The following is a 17214-nucleotide window of genomic DNA, read 5'->3' as shown; positions in this document are numbered from 1 at the left end:
GGCTGGGCAGTGTTTGTTCTGGCTGGACTTAAGGGGATAAGCACTCAGTGAGTGTTTTTAAAAGAACAGCGGGATATTGATGGTGAGGCCTTGAGCAGGGGTCGGGATGGAGGCTGGATGCTTTTGAAGAGCGCTGGATCACAGGATCTAATCCTTGTGCTTGCAAAGGTCTGGGAGAGTTCGCCGGCGCAACAGGCTAAAGAATACACACAGAGTCTCAGCACAAATTTGATTTAGCCTCTGCTCTCTCCTACCCCTGAAGATCAAAGCCCCCCAACACTTCAATACATGATTCATAACCGTCAGTGGCCGCATTTACATGCTCAGCAATACGCTGAATGCTATTAAAAATCAGCTAATTAAAAAAATGACAACGTTAGAAACCTGCATTTACATAAGATTTGAAATCAACAGATTATTTTCTGCTTTTGACGTCAAAACGTTAACAGGCATGCACACAACTCTTGCCCACATTTGATTGGTTTTTGCACATACCATTTACATCCGATAAATGAATATCGTTTAAGCCGTTCACATGAACATAAATATTGTCAGCTTTTTAAGCATTAAAATTGTACAAGGATGCATGTTTATGAGGCACTTTCTAAATTCCTTCCTGAAGCTACATTTATACCTGGTTACTGTTTGCTCTTGTGTCTCTGTAGCATCTTGCAAACCTTTTGGTCAACTATAAAACTTTGTGTTGTAGTGCTTCAAATGCTTTTGTCACCTTACGACCGCTTGTGTAGTGCTATCCCTCATTTTATAAAATTGTGCTACATAAATAAATTAAAAGGCTGCTGAACTTGTCCAAAAACAGGCGTCATATTTGTATTTGTATACAGGTGAAAACTAGGCTGTGAGGGATAGATGTACAGTCATAGATGTACATAGCGATATTAAATATGGCATCTACCCTGATTAAGGTTTGTTCACTCTAAGAGTGACAAAACAAACTGATCTGAATTACTGACGAAAATCAGTGGTGAAACTTTACACCAGACTAATTCACAGCAGACAAAAAAAGGACCTACACAGCTAAATTAATGTTACTTTGATGCAGGGCAAATGTTGCGCTAAGTGTAAAAGGCTCCATAGGGATGCACTGTTTTGTTTTAAAGTTATTGCTGTGAAAATTTACACTCAGTGTTAATAAGCTCAAGTGAGTTTGTTTAGCTGAATGTATATGTATACATAAGCCTTCTCTCAGTTGAGGAAAATTTTACATGTACTCTCTGGCATTGTGTGTGTGTGTGTGTGTGTGTGTGTGTGTGTGTGTGTGTGTGTGTGAGCGTGTATTTATCACTTTGTGGGGACCAAATGTCCCCATAAGGATAGTAAAACCTGAAATCTTTGACCTTGTGGGGACATTTTGTTGGTCCCCATGAGGAAAACAGCTTATAAATCATACTAAATTATGTTTTTTGAAAATTTAAAAATGCAGAATGTTTTCTGTGAGGGTTAGGTTTAGGGGTAGGGTTAGGTTTAGGGGATATAATATAAAGTTTGTACAGTATAAAAACCATTATGTCTATGGAAAGTCCCCATAAAACATGGAAACACAACGTGTGTGTGTGTGTGTGTGTGTGTGTGTGTGTGTGTGTGTGTGTGTGTGTGTGTGTGTGTGTGTGTGTGTGTGATCGTGTGTATAAGTAAAATATACTGACATCTCAGAGGTTAATACTGTACTGTATGATGCCATGTTTTCAGGGTTAGCACTTACTAAATGGTGCTGCTGTGGTGCAGTGATGGTAAAATATTGTAAAATTTTGGTACTTTGATATATAGCATGGTACTGAATGTTATGGTATTTACATGGTACTCAAAGGTACTTCAAAGAATGTCATGGTCAGGGCTGGACTGGTAATCTGGCATACCGAGCATTTTTCCCAGTGCGCTGACTCACTTTGGGGCCGATCAGGGGCGGATCTGGCCATCGGGAGAACCGAGCGGGTCGGTGGGTCGGCCTGCAAAACGTGCCGAATGGGCCGTGATAAGCGAAAATGAGCCGCCGTGTTATGCAGAACGGACTACAAAACGGTGCCGTGATATGCAGAAAAGGACAGCACCCCCCCCCTCCCCCCCGCTCAACAGTTGGGCCAGTTGCCATGTAAAATCCCAGTCCAATTTCTCTTCCTAGTCCAGCCCTGGTCAAGGTAGTACCATAGTAAATGTACAAACAACTATGGCATTACCATGGTTATTTTTATGGTATAGTAACACATATGAACATAAACAATGGCTTTTAAATTGTGTACATTTAACCAGTATGCTTTACTCTAGAGGTAGACCGATATTCCGGTTTTACAGAATAATCAGTGCCATATAGTCGCTTTTCGGTAGAATAAACAAATCAGTTATTGGCAAAAATGTATACAGATAGTTGCCGATTATTCAATAAATCTCATCTGGGGAAATATATATACTGTAAATATAAATGATATGTACAAAACTGCACTTTTTAAATTCCTCTCATTGCTTGCATTGTTTTCTGTCTTGAACAGGGAATTTTGTTAAAAAGGAGTGGAAAGTCTCTAAATAAGGAGTGGAAGAAGAAATATGTCACACTTTGTGACAACGGCTTGCTCACATACCACCCCAGTTTACATGTGAGTATCCTGTCACACCTGTTATTGATCTTATTCACTGATTTACATTTTTTATTATAATTTAGTGTCAAATGTAGTTATTTATGTTTTCAGCATGTCACCCTCCTCATAGTTTTATTTCCAAATAAAGTTCAGCCTTACATTTGAGTGATTTACAATTGTTCGTTACAATTCGTTTGAAAACAAAATTTTCGGTTTGCCTACCTACATCATTGTTTCCTGCAGTACACAGTACTAGAGGACATTTTGGAAAGTCTCAGTTTTTCGGTGGCGGAATACTGTGTTTCAGTATTGGTGAGAGGAGTAAACATAGCAAAAAATCTATCTGTTACAAGTTAAGATTAATCAACAGCATTTGTGGAATAATGTTGATTACCACAAAAATTTATTTCAATGTATTTTTGATTAATAAACATTATTTATTTATTTTTTGAATTATATATATATATATATATATATATATATATATATATATATATATATATATATATATATATATAATTTTCTCCCCTTTTTCTTCCCAATTTGGAATGCCCAATTCCCAATAAGCTCTAAGTCCTCGAGGTGGCGTAGTGATTCGTCTCAATCCGGGTGGTGGAGGACGAATCTTAGTTGCCTCCGCGTCTGAGACCGTCAATCCGCGCATCACATCACGTGGCTTCTTGAGCCTGTTACCACTCACAACTCACCACACGCCCCACCAAGAGCGAGAATCACATTATAGCGACCATGATGAGGTTACCCCATGTGACTGTACCCCCCCTAGCAACCAGCCCAATTTGGTTGCTTAGGAGACCTGGCTGGAGTCACTCAGTACACCCTGGAATCAAACTCTCCACTCCAGGGGTGGTAGTCAGCATCTTTACTCGCTGAGCTAGGCCAAGATCAATAAACTTTCTTTAAAAAAAGTCTGAGTTACAGTGAGGCACTTACAATGAGAATGAGGCCAATCCGTAAACATTAAAATACTCACTGTTAAAAGTATAGCAACAAGATGTAAAACATATGTGTGTTATTAATATAATGTTAGTGTGATAAAATCGCTTACTAACCTTTTCTTTGTAATGCTATAGCCAATTTTAACAACTTTGTTGCCATGATGTTACATACTGGAAACCATAAAACCCTAACGCAACCATAAAAAGGAAAATTTAAACAACCTGACAGCTCAAATAACACACATCCTTAAAGAGATTCAATAACAGTTGCTGCCAATTGACAGCCAGGCAGCTTGCTTGGTTTTTGGAACAGAGCTTAAGTGAGTTTCAGGGAAGTTTGACATTTTCTGGGTTTCCAGCAAATCAGACGAGTGCTGGACAGGTCAGCTGCTCTCCAGTTGCTACGGCTGCAAGCGTTTCTTACAGCAGTCACCACAGGAACACCGCAGACCGATCCCCGTGGATCATCTATCTCTGTCAGAACTCCCGCATGGCCTTAATATAGTACCTCTTAAAACCCTCTCATTTGTTCTCTGGCATTTCCTCTTTCAGTTCTTCTCATTTGCATATCTCTCAGATGTCTGTCTCCCCCTCCCCCACATTTTTACAACGGTTTTTACATGCTAGTAATCAATAAGGGCTTCCTAATTAAGATCCACTTGATAAACGCAGCATACCTTGACCATAGAAGACACGTTAAATGCGAAATGCTAAGTGGTCTCCACGGACTATGACCAAAATGAATATCTTGACCAAACTTGTGTCTCTCAAATCAACGGTGTGTTTATTAGTGATGTAATGTGCATGTTGGTGATGTGTGTAATAGGCACACAATGCCATGGGCGTCATAATTGCCGCCATTACAGACGTTTGGGTTTGGACACCTGTGGATCACACGTTTAGCGCAGCGAGAAATACGAAGAGACTTAAAGTGTGCGAGAGAGAGAGAAAGGCAGTTAAATTTTGCACCGTAGCCAGCCAAGCTATCCCACAATCCCCTTCTGTTAATTCTGTCTGCTACATCAATTAAATTGTTTGTAGAAACTAATTGAATATGGCTTAATCACACATCTTAATAGCTTTCTGCGCCTCAAACTGGCTGTTAATTCCAGCAATAAAATGGAATGAGAGTGCTCACTGGGTAATTAGTACTGAGGCTTTTGAAGAAATTAGTGCTTTATGGGGCGCAATAAAAGTGAAGAGGAGTTGGTGGGAGACTCGCGAGGCCAAAATCTCTACTCGCCTCTTTTGTGCTGAGCCGAGTGATTTGCACCTTGGCTTAACCCATTTGTGCATTCGCAAATACCCATGAAAATGGAATAGACAGATTTAAATGGGAATGAAGCTACTTGGAGTCATTAAAGCTAATTTTGCTAATCTGAGGCAATGTGGAAACAGGTGAAATCGATTGCCTGGGCTCTGTGGTTGTTTGATTGTCGAAGGCTGTTTTTTTCATTGGCATGTTTATATTATTAAAGCTACAGGACGTCTAAAACGTTAGTTAGGTTTGGCCCTGTTTACATGTGTTTAAGACACATCTGTGTTTACACCTGGTCGTAATATGCATATCTTTTGACCTTGTGTTTGGATTTCGAGAGCAGGGTCTCCGATTCAGTGGCGGCATACATCTGTGAACGCTCTGTGAAGCAGTTATTTCCTTTCAAAACATACATAACCAGCAAAGTTTAAAACTCTTGTTGTAGCGCGCCGGTTGATTGAGTAGGCGGCGTTTCGCTTCTGCTTTTGAATGCATTCGAACAGATTAGCATTTACACTACAAGACCAATGTGGTTGCATGCGTTTTTGACCACCTCCAAATTTGGTGTAATTTAACTCCATTTTCACATGTATTTAGCGCTGTCCCGTTTCAAGCTGATCACCCAAATTGCATCTTAATACCAGGTTTAAACGAGGAATTAGATTGTGGAACAGGTGTATCAATTTGTAATGCCCTTTTTGCTGGTTTTAGAGAGGTTTTGGGTAGTTGGGTCAACTCAACCAGGCTGGGAGACCAGCTAGACTATCATAAACCTGCTAAGACCAGCAAACCATCTTTTTCAGCAGGGAAATTTGGATTGTGAAAGTTGGTCTTGACCTAGGTCTTTAAGACGTTATGGTGTATTCAACGGACTGTGAACCTCATTTTCATTCGCGTCAAATTAAATATGGCGTCTTCTCTTGCTGAAGTCTGTTCTAATGTAGGTCTGATTTCCCATATTAGATCTAGAACTACATATTGTGATGTCTTGTTTTGCAGGACTACATGCAGAACATCCATGGTAAAGAGATCGATCTGTTGCGGACAACGGTGAAGGTGCCTGGGAAGAGGCCGCCCAGAGCAGTGGCGACGGTCGCCCCAACAGTCAGCCCGAAAACCAACGGACTGACCAAGGACCGCAGTACCTTGCAACTTGGAATTGGGGCCACAAGTGAGTGTGAACGCTTTATTAGTAATATAGCAATATTACTAATAAAGAATTCAATAAAACATTTAAAATCTGAAGATACTCGTTTACACATCGTAACAGAGTTTAAGTCAACATGAAACGACATTCGCAGCTGATTTAACTTTCATAATGTGCTGTGTTTTTGAGTGATATGGGACATTCAAAAAGGAAAAAAAATGGGACGGACTTCATTTTACCTATTGGGATTCGATTGGATCTAGAAAAGTGGTCTCTTTAAGGCCATATCCACAATACTACGTTTTTGTTTGAAAATGCAAATTTTCGTCAGCGAAAACTAAGCTTTTTGTAAATGTTCTCCCAAGTGGATACATTTGAAAACTCAGTTTTCCTGTTGTAATGTGGACTGGGAAAATGGATATATCTTAAAACTGAGATCATTCAACCCAAATCAATCAAGATGGCGGCCCGTGTTGTAGCGGCGCTGTTGTGCCTGATATCCACATTGATATCATTGTTAAAGATAAACATTACTTTGTACAACCTTCACAATGCAGCCGATAAAGAAAGTAGTTTCAGAGATGGATCAAGTTTATTTATTTTCACAAACAATAATAGTAGAATATTAAAGCAAATATTGTTTTCTTTTAAATAACGTGCACTGATCAATTGTTTTCAGTAAGTTCAGGAATGGGTATTAAGAGCGTAACTTGGGTTAGGAGTTACCCATTTTGCCCCCATTTTTGCACATATACCCAGATTGCATCTGTAATTACCCACTGGTGCAACCAAGGCAAAAATGTACATCTCTATATTGCTTGTTTGTATTGTAGGCCACAAACTAGTATTACATAAACAGCCATTTCTAATCCAAAGCACACTGTCTAATTCACTTCAAGTTGATTCCTCTTTAATATCTCATAGCTGTGGGGCAAGAACATAATCCATATTTAGAAGTCAGCAACTATGATACTGAGCCGTCATTGATATCCATACAACAAATCTATTTTAGTTTGTTTTGAGTGTAGTTCAGTTTATTTTTGGCTAGCAAGTGCTGATATACTCCGCTTTCACTTGAAAGAGATTAAGAGAGCAAGAGTAGAGGTTTGGGAAGGTATAATTGGATTTAGGGAGCTGAGATCAAGTGTAATTAATAAAACAAATATGAGCAACTTTCTCCAGGGGCTCTGCAAACTGGCTTGACTGCAATGGAAACATAACCGAGCCTAGGCTAATTGCTTTTGGACAATTAAAGACAGGTCAGCAAGGGCTTTTGGGAATTGCAGTTTTCTGGCCCATGTCCAAAGTCTTGTGGGAGGAGGTTTTAGAGACATATGGAACATTTGTCATTGTTGCTGGGATAAATGAATTGTGTTGCTTCTCGAAACACAAAAGCCACAAGCCAACTTTGAGGTTGCTTTTCTGTTGGTAACTAATTACCTTCAGTTGACTGCAGAGAAAAGGGTGAAGGTAAGGTTGAAAAGAGGGGAATTTGGACCTGAAATAGTTGCAACATCTGGACCCAGCATTATTCAAGCAAAATGGAGATTTCTGGGTAAAGAGCTCCAACATGGCCCCAGGCCATTGGTATGCAAGTTAGCATTAGTTAAATGGGTAGTTCACCCAAAAACAAAAATTCTCTCATCATTTACTTTTTGTCTTCTGCTGAATACAAATTAAGATTTTTAGAAGAATATCTCAGCTCTGTAGGTCCATACAATGCAAGTGAATGGTGATCAGACATTTGTAGCTCCAAAAATCACATAAAGAAAACCTAAAAGTAATCCATATGACTCTAGTGGTTTAATCTGTATTTTCAGAAGTGATATATTAGGTGTGGGTGAGAAACAGATCAAAATTTATGTTTTTTACTACATTTCCACTTTCACTTTTATACCTGAATGTCATGTGTGATGCCTGTTTAGTTTCCCTTTACCATCTGAAAGTGAAAGTTAAAGTGGAGATTTAGAGTAAAAAGGACTCTAAATCTCTAGAGTTGTTTCTAACCAACACCTATTATATCACTTCTGAAGATGTGGATTTAAACACTGGAATCTTATGGGTAATATTGCGATGACTAAAGTCTTGTCCGCCTTTTTTTTTTTTTTTTAATCCCCGGAATTCAAATTTGGAAATATTGTGCAAGTGAAATGAGTTGTGAATGTCATTTCATGTTGACTTCAAGATCTTTCTAAACCACTTTTTGGAGCTAAATTGAAAAATTTCATTTCTATCCGTTTTCATACATTTAATGTCTTAGATCGGTTTTATCAGTGTTATTTTTGAGATAAGCCAATTGACCTTCAGTTTAGCAAAAAATTACACCATAGCGTATTTGACAAGGCCTGCTTTTCTTGTTCCCTTTTTACACTCTGTGCCGTATTAGAGTAAAATTGTGATAATTTCCACTCGAGAGGGAAAAGGTTACAATTCTCAGTGGGTCTCCGCTGAGTGGAGAACATACACTTGATTATGCAATCTGATTTTGATTTCATTAGGCATGCAATTGATGCGACGGAACAAAGGGGTAATTTTTCATACATAGCGGTCTAACTGAGCCCTGTCTTTTCCTTTAGTCTGTAATTCATTCACTTCCCCCTGATCTAAAGACCATTAGGCACTCTGGGGGGTGTGTGGGATTGGGAGGGGAGGGTGGGGTGTTGGAGGGGGGTTGAGGATGAGAAAAAAAGTGTGTGTGTGAGAGAGAGAGAGCGAGAGAGAGAGAGAGGAGTGAAGGAGCGCAAATGAATGAACATGTGTCTGCAAGTAAAAGAGTCTGTCTCGACGAGGCCCGGTTTAATCTTTCTGCTAAGTATTCACTGGAACCATTTTAAATATGATCATTCTGCAAGCGTGCGTTCAATTGTGTCACCGCTGACAGATATATAATATCAAAGCGCTAATGGGCCTGCCCATCAGGTTTAATCAATGACATCTGCTGTGGAGGTGTGTATAAAAGTATGAGACAGAAATAGTCACGCCGAGATGGTCGGATTCATTTACTTGTAGTCTTCAGGATGCAAAAGTGTTTTGTTTCATGAATGGTTTCTGTGAAGAGGAATCTGGGAGAACCTGTCCTTGTGAACTAAGGCATAGAGTAGTGATAGACCGATATATCGGCCAGGCCAGTTAGTCTGCCGATAGTTGGTCATTTTGTGTCAGTTCCAAAATATGCAGTACAGTCAGCCTTGTCATTTGGATAGTCTACAATTTGTGTTTCCAAATATTTTAAGTGAACCTTCATTAGTGATTAACCGATATATCGGCCAATATTTGGCCATTTTGAGCTGCGTTCGCTTAGCTAATTAACAGAAGTGTTGGTTAATTAAAAAATGAAGGAAGTAAATGTCATGTTAAATAAAGTTTATTTCATTTGTGCATGTCATCATTAATTTGTGTCATGTATATTATTGGTATTATATCGGCAATGTGCTCTTTAAATATTGGTATCAGTAATTTCCATTGAAAAAATGAATGTTAATTTTTATTTCACCAATTTTGGATGTATTTTATTTGTTATCATTTAGTGTTTTATATATGCCACCTTGCTCTCTGGGTAACATATTGTTATCATCCACTAAAGAAACCCATATTGGTTGACCACTAACATGGAGATCCCTCTGAATTAGCAATGATGATGTGTTTTAAAGGAGATCGAGTCTCCTTTCATGATTCTCTAGCATGTACGTTAGCCTCACGATAGCCTCTTTCAGTAATGGCACAATCGTTTAGACGTTGTGCTTTTTATGTGAGAAGGAAATAAGATGTTTGTAATATAGAAAGGCGTTCTAAAACGGTGCTTATTATCCAAAGCATCGCTTGGAATTGAATGGAAGTATTTTACAGGGCTTGAGTCATACTTTCATATGAGTCAAAGTTTTGCTTTGCACGCTGGCTGGAAATTAATTGTTTTATTAGCTGCCGTTACATTTCTGTTCGACCTTTATCCACCACATATTGAATGTCGAGAATCATTAGACAATGTGATGATTGCCATTTATTCAAATTATATTATCTCTGTTTCCTTCAAAAAGCGCAAAAGTGCAAATCTCAAGAAACATGTCCAGGTTTCATTTGACCAAATATTATATTTTGCATAAAGAAAAGGAAGCCTATTTTTTAGGACAGTTATAGATTTTAGCATTGTGACTTTTGAGAAAATAAGCCTGCAATATTTTCATGACAACTAAGCAAATTGTCCCCAAAAGTCTCGTTAACTTAATGCATCTAGACACATTACCTTCTAGTTTTTTGTCATTTTTGGTAATTCTCATTAATATAGTAAATATTATTGTATTACAGTAAAAAAATAAAATAATAATAATAATTTTAGTTAAATCAGCATAAGTTAAAGGTAACAAGTAAAACAATGTTATATAAATACTTTGCAATTTAAACAAGATATCATTATTAATTATCAGATTTTGTATTGCAATAAAGTGCTAGAATAATTAATTAATTGTCATGCATACAAATGTAAAACACAATGCAAAATATCTTTATGGTCTTAATATTGGCTTTAAATTTATTGAAGTAAAATATAATTTTGGTAACACTTTACAATAAGGTTGCATTTGTTAATATTAGTTAACTACATAAATTAACATTTCATTTACATTTATGCATTTGGCAGACGCTTTTATCCAAAGCGACTTACAGTGCACTTATTACAGGGACAATCCCCCCAAGTGTCTTGCTCAAGGGCCCAACAGTGGCATCTTGGTGGTGCTGGGGCTTGAACCCCCAACTTTCTGGTCAGTAACCCTGAGCCTCAACCACTGAGCCACCACTGCCCCATAAAATTTAAATAACAATGAACAATACTTTTACAGCACTTAATAATCTTGGTGAATATTTACAGTATTTCACCATATACTCATACATTTTTTTTTATTTAAAAAGTCATATATGTTGACATTAGTTAATGCAATATGAACTAACTTGAACTGACAATAAACAATTGTATTTTTATATATAACATTAACCAAGATTAATAAATGCTGTAAAAATGTTGTTCATCGTTAGGTCATGATGCCTGGGGCATTTTAATGTTAACGAATCTTGACAGGTTTATAGAGATTCAACCAAAAAAAGTCCACTAAGGCGGTTCAACCAGGCAGATATCAGTGTGTAAGGGCGTCGCGCTGCCGTTTCGCTTTGACCTGAACAGCAGATGATCTAACAGAGACACCCCCCCCCCCCCATCCGACCCATCCGACCCATCCTCCCTGCCCTCTCTTCAACATTAGCATGGATGCTTCATTATAACCGCACTTGTATATAATGGCAGCGGCATCTCAGAGGGTCAGGTCTCGCTGCACGGCTCATCAGCCGTCTGACAGCGCTTGGCGAGAGAAACGAGGAGCAATGAGGAGAAATCATCGACACCCCCTGCTAATCCATCGCCTCTACTTAACACCGCAACCTCAGGCTTGCCTCTGCCAGGACCTTAATACTTAGCAGAATAGCATGCATGGATAGCAAGAAAGGTGCAAAGGAGATTTGGCTGTTTTTATCAACGGATGTGCACAGTTGTTAGACCTCTGAATGTGAATCTGATAAATAATTGATCATTTGTACATGTTTGTGCAGTTGAATAGTTTAGGCATGTAATTGTTAATTCGATTCGTGATTTTAAAGTTAATGTGTGTATTTTCTGAACTGCTAGCGACACCAAACAGAACTATTAAGATAAACTAGATTTGTACTGTTGTCTAAGAAAGCGTGAGTGGTGTGTGCCTGTGTAAAATGTGGCCTCACAAACTGGTTATCATGGCCCTGTTATGCAATCACTGAGTTTTTTTGAATGGTTTTTTAGCATGTTGTGGTGCAGTTTCTAGGGTGTTCTGGGTTATTGCTAGGTGGTTGATTAGTGGCCTAAAAGTCAAGAAGCCCACCTTCAATGCATATTATGGCATTCTGATCACTAAATATGGTGTGTTGCCCTCTTTCAATAGAAGTCCGTGGGATTTTGTTGTGCATTTATCATCCGCCAGAAAAAATCGTAAGTGTGATCGATTTATAGACCTTTCCTCAACAAGCTCCACAATATAAGCTATCATTCATGCCTGTAGACACATACGGCATGGAACGAGTTACTTATCCAAATCTAACAGTTTTGAAAAACCCCTAACATTAATTATTAGCAATAGTAATGAATACAATGAATCAATTGTAGGTTGTTTCTTGAACTTTGGCCACTTTAGCACTGTGTACTTATCGGAAGTCACGTTTCACACTCAGCTGCTGGACAAATTGTAAAAATAAATGTACATGCATCACAGGAGATGTTTTTTGTTGTTGTTTGTTTGTTATATTCTCTGAAAGTTATGAAAATTCCCTCCACCGTGTCATTTCCACTCTATCTCAAATTCTGTATGGTGTATAATGGCTTTCTATTATGGAAATGACATTTTTAACGTCTTTTTGAAATATAATGGCCAAATCCTTTGTCTGGTTAAGACTAATTTCATAGCTAACATTTATGTATCCTAAATGCACACAATTAAATAATAATTTCACACTTTTGGCATAATTTGGCAAAATTATAGCTTGATTGGAAATGACGGCCAATACAAATATTTTGTTCACAAGCAATATTTACCTTGAAAATTCTCATATTTCATCTCGTGCATGCACTTCACTGTCAATTTTGTTGACAAAACTTGAAATTTATTTTGGTGTGCTGGTGATGATGCCCCAACTGTCATAATAAATCACAAAAAACATTTTCACACAATAAATATTCAAATGGTTTCATTCTTTTGTTCACTCTTCGTTTAGGTAATCTTTGTTGTAAAAAATTTATAATTGTTTTAAATTAGTTTCATATTGAAAGTCTAGGTCTGGGACAAGTCAAATCTATACGGCAAAGGCATTGAAATGCTACAAAAAATAAACGATGAAGCTCTGGTTAAAGTTTCTGAGTCCGTTACAACGCAACCTTAAAATCTGTTAAATCTGTTAATTTGAATAAAAGTCTACCAATGGGACATGCCCAAAGTTGAAGAAACACCCAGTAATGATTGTTTCTAAACAGGTTTCCCAAAAACTTCTACCTCATATCTGTCGTCTTCCATTGTTTAGCCTCAAACTTGTGCCATTAGTTAGGCCACAAATCAACATGTCTGACCCCCCAACCAGACGAGCTCAAACGAGAATGATGTTTTGACCGTTTCAGTGTTTACATTCTTCTGAAAGCCAGCTTATGAAGGGCTTACTTAGATGTCTATGCCCAGCTCTGTGAGTGTGTGTGAAAATGTGCCCCTCCGATATGCTTTTGGTAACCTTGTGCCAGTCTGGGACCTGTGTGTTCACGATTGCACTCTGTGTCACTGTCATCCTGTGTGAAGTGGCGGGAGATCTCTGCCCAGCACTCTCCTCTGATTTCCTCCACATTGTAATTGCATTATCCCCTTTTTTATGCAGAATTGTTCTCTGGGGACTAATTGATGGGAGACATGTTTAATTCATCAATCATTAGCATCAAATTTGACAATTAGTGATGATTGTTGAATTCTTGATGGGGATGAGGCATGGTTAGGGGCTTTGTTTTTTTTTTCCCATACCAGCCAAGACAGAGAATGCACAATGAAATAATGAATAACAACAGTGCATCTTTATGTTTTTAAGCAATAGTCTACCCAAAATATCTGGAACCATTTACTCACCCTCATGTTGGTCCAAACCCATATTACTTTATTTCTTCCATGGAACGCAAAAGATTTTAAACATTCTGTTAGATTAGCCACCATTCACTTTCATTGTAACTTTGTATATATGTGTGTATGTGTGTATGTTCACTGATCATCTAATGCACATTGCACATAAAACTGGGAAGTTAATCTGATTGGCTGATTTTCCGTACTGTAAGGCATTGGGTTGATATTGTGAGCTCCTTCATCAAGATCTAATCACTAGATTTAATGTTTGCTATGTTAGTAGAATCAGATCTTTGAAAAATAGTTATATTTGAAAGCGAAGTATTTTAACATCGGAAAAATGGCACAGCAGGTTTATATCAAACTTTAAATACTTTGCTTCTGGCTGCTAGACTTACCAGGCACACCATTGATTCTCCAATAGGTTTATGAATAAATTTAATAAGCAATCTGCTTTATGACAATACACAATAATTACCATTTCTGCAGGATACCCATATTATACAGCATTGATCCGAGTAATGGCTGCACCTTAGTTAATTCTATCACATTTAAAGGCATAGCAAGACATAGACGAGATAGTCAGGGGCAATATTGTGACAGAATTAATAAAAAACTCTTTTCAACAATACTGTGGTGATTACATATCTGTGGATAGACAAACATAAGAATACCCTTTATGCTTTCAATTACTCACAAATTACTACTGATTGTATCAAGGCATTTTTTATTTTTTTTTGCCAGACGCTAAAGTAAACTGCAAAGAACAGACTCTTGTTAGCCTAATGCGTCCTAACCATTAGCGAGAGTAATAAGTGTATCAAATTCACATAATCATGTCTAATTAGTATCAGTAATTATCTTGTTGGGTGCGAGAATATTAATCTTGCGGTCCCCATAGGGGAAGGGTGTCTCTTGCAGTGAGAGAGCGATCGAGCTTCAACCACACGCTGTGGAGTACTTGCTAAATTAGCATGCTTCAAATCAGCACTGTGGTGGGAGGGGAGAGAAGGGAATGTTCGAAGAAAAGACGAAATTGCATGAAGGGAAAAACAACATAGAAAAGTTTAGTCCCACTGTGAAATGCATTAGAGCCTGGTAAATAAAATATCAATGTTTTCTATGTGGTTTTTAAGTTGTGGTAGAGTTAGCGCACAGGGTTTGTGCTACACACTAACGGATGTTTCTGTGATGTATGCAAACCTTTTAAATAGGCTCTTTATTTTTGTGATACAGTTTGAATTATGTGGAAATATTGTTTTTGTGATTAGTTTAAATGAACACTGAAGAAAACCGTTGCAATATAATGTCAAAATCTTCATAGCATAGCTGCAAGCTGCTACCTAGCATAGGCAAAAACAAATGTTATGACCACTATACATAGATTGTTGTTTCTATGACACTGAATGGTAGCTTATTAAAAAGATTATTGGATCCAACACAGTACCGGAATTGTTAATTCCACTCTTAAAATAAACCTTAAAATGTATTAATAAAATGGTTTACGGGGATGTTACACAACCTGTCAATGTTGGTATGTGCATAATTTGCAAATTCAAATTAATTTACGCTAAAACACCATTTGATTGTATGGTTAACCAGTCCTGCTCGGTGCACTCTGAGCAGGATACGAACCAGTCGATATTGGAGGCGGGTGCACTAACGATGAGGCTAAAGGTTACAGCATCTAACGTCAGTTGCTAGTGCACCACTTGAGGCCACGGGAGGGAGGTTTTACAAAGTTATCACGTACCAGCTGGCTACTGTTTCAGATGCACTGTGTTTAACATCAACCACAAAGGATATAGGAAGCATTTTCGCTTCCCTTTTAAACATTGATAAGTATATTTAACTGTGCACGACTATATGGTCATTTGTTTTTTATTTTTATTTTTTTTTATTTAGCGTTTAGCATTGTTTTTAGCCAACCTCAAGTTTTTACACAGGAAACAATTACACAAAGTGAGCTAGACTCCTAAAAGTCGTTTTTGTTTACTGTTGTAAAGGCATTTAAATATTAGCCTTCCATCTTTTCAAGCCAGTAGGCTGTTGTTCAGGAACAGGATGAGAGGACCCCATGCCATAAGGCCAGGCCTGTGAATTAGCAAGCGGCATGGGACGTTCGCTTATTGGAGCCAGGGAGGGTACAGCCGTCACCGTCGGGAGAGATGGATGTGTCAGGCAGAGAGTGGGGGAGAGCTAATTACCGTTCCGAGTGTGTCTTGTTAATTAAGGGCTAATTAGTTGCAGAAACGGAGAGGGAGTGTGGTACAGAGTTGGGAGCGAGGCAATGACTGCTCATGTAGCACGAAGAGTGTAATGCAGAAAGATGTACACCAAACACATAGCACAAATTCATTAGAACCGCCCACTGATTGTTATTTTATGGTTCTCGTTGTGTGTACAGCAGGATGTTCTGAGTCTGACTGATTTTTGGGTGCATTGTCACTTACGAAAAAATTAACATGGTATTATCATGTATTTTCTTTTTAACATGTAGAATGGTAATTTGTATGAATTGTAATTTATAACATGATTTATAATAAAATATGTTGATTAACTGTGGTGTTTTGGCAGAAACTATGGTTGCCATGATGAATCATAATTATGTTGGTTTGATAAAGCCAACATGCTGTTATTCTACAGATGTGGTTCAGGGTTTTTTTTCTAAAATCCCTAAACCAAGACCAAAATGATCAATTGTAACTCCTCCAAGAGCTTTCAAGCTACATCCATTAAATTTGGCAAAGACCTTCAGACTGTTCTGACTCAGGATGCGATGTCTTTTCTAACTTGCCAGACTCATGGGTTTCCCGTAACGGACAATCACAATTCCCATAGGCTTACATTTATGGAATGTTCAAATGGAATGTTCTATCTAACGACACTAGAATAACTTGCTAGAACACCATAGAAATGCCAAGCAACCAGTCAGAACACACTAGCAACCAGCCATAACACCCTAGCAACATACTAGAACACCCTAGTAACCAACCAAATCACCCTATTAGTCAGCTAGAACAGCCTAACAACACGTAGAAATTAGCAAACAGAAAAAACACTTTAGCAACCGCTAGGTCTCTGTGTGTCTGTCTGTCTGACTGTAAAGCCTGTATAACCTTTAAACTTCTAACTATTTAAACCAAGGCTTTGTCAAGCTAACATCAATGATTTCTAACATCAGACATAACTTATGTAGTTTTAATATGATTTGTCAGAAAATGTAATGCTTAACTGTTATTTTGGCATAAACTATGCTTACAATGGTGGTTTTTTTTTGCAAGGGAGTAGCTGTCTGTTGCACGTGTCAGTGGTTGATCAGTTCTCTTGTCAAGATCAAGTTCTCTTGAGTAACATATAAATGCCTTAGTGCATAATATGGTAGTCATTCAGTACCGTGGTATCAAGAGTTCCACTTAAATACTGGAAAATATCAGGAAATGACTAAAGCTAGAATCCAACCCACGTTTCATGTCTAAGCCCAAAATGACAGAGCTCTTACTGCAAGGCCCCGACAGTTCTTTGTACTTGCCCTGTATCTCAAACTACCAGCAAAATAACTGAGCAGCACTATAAAATGTGATTTTAACCTCTCTCTTAT

At 38.1% G+C, this 17214-nt stretch overlaps 1 protein-coding gene across 2 annotated transcripts in view; it reads left to right on the top strand.

The window, feature by feature from the left end:
- The window catches only part of agap3 (ArfGAP with GTPase domain, ankyrin repeat and PH domain 3), a 199711-nt gene that overhangs the window by 127581 nt on the left and 54916 nt on the right, over window positions 1-17214 (top strand). For both annotated transcript variants that reach the window (XM_052114451.1, XM_052114450.1), the window contains exons 10-11: window positions 2505-2609; window positions 5805-5976. In XM_052114451.1, coding sequence (XP_051970411.1) covers window positions 2505-2609; window positions 5805-5976 — 277 coding nt within the window. The remainder of the gene's footprint in view (window positions 1-2504; window positions 2610-5804; window positions 5977-17214) is intronic.

Source organism: Xyrauchen texanus, chromosome 42 (assembly GCF_025860055.1).
Source record: "Xyrauchen texanus isolate HMW12.3.18 chromosome 42, RBS_HiC_50CHRs, whole genome shotgun sequence".
NCBI lineage: Eukaryota > Metazoa > Chordata > Actinopteri > Cypriniformes > Catostomidae > Xyrauchen > Xyrauchen texanus.
This window is presented reverse-complemented; position numbering and strand designations above follow the sequence as displayed.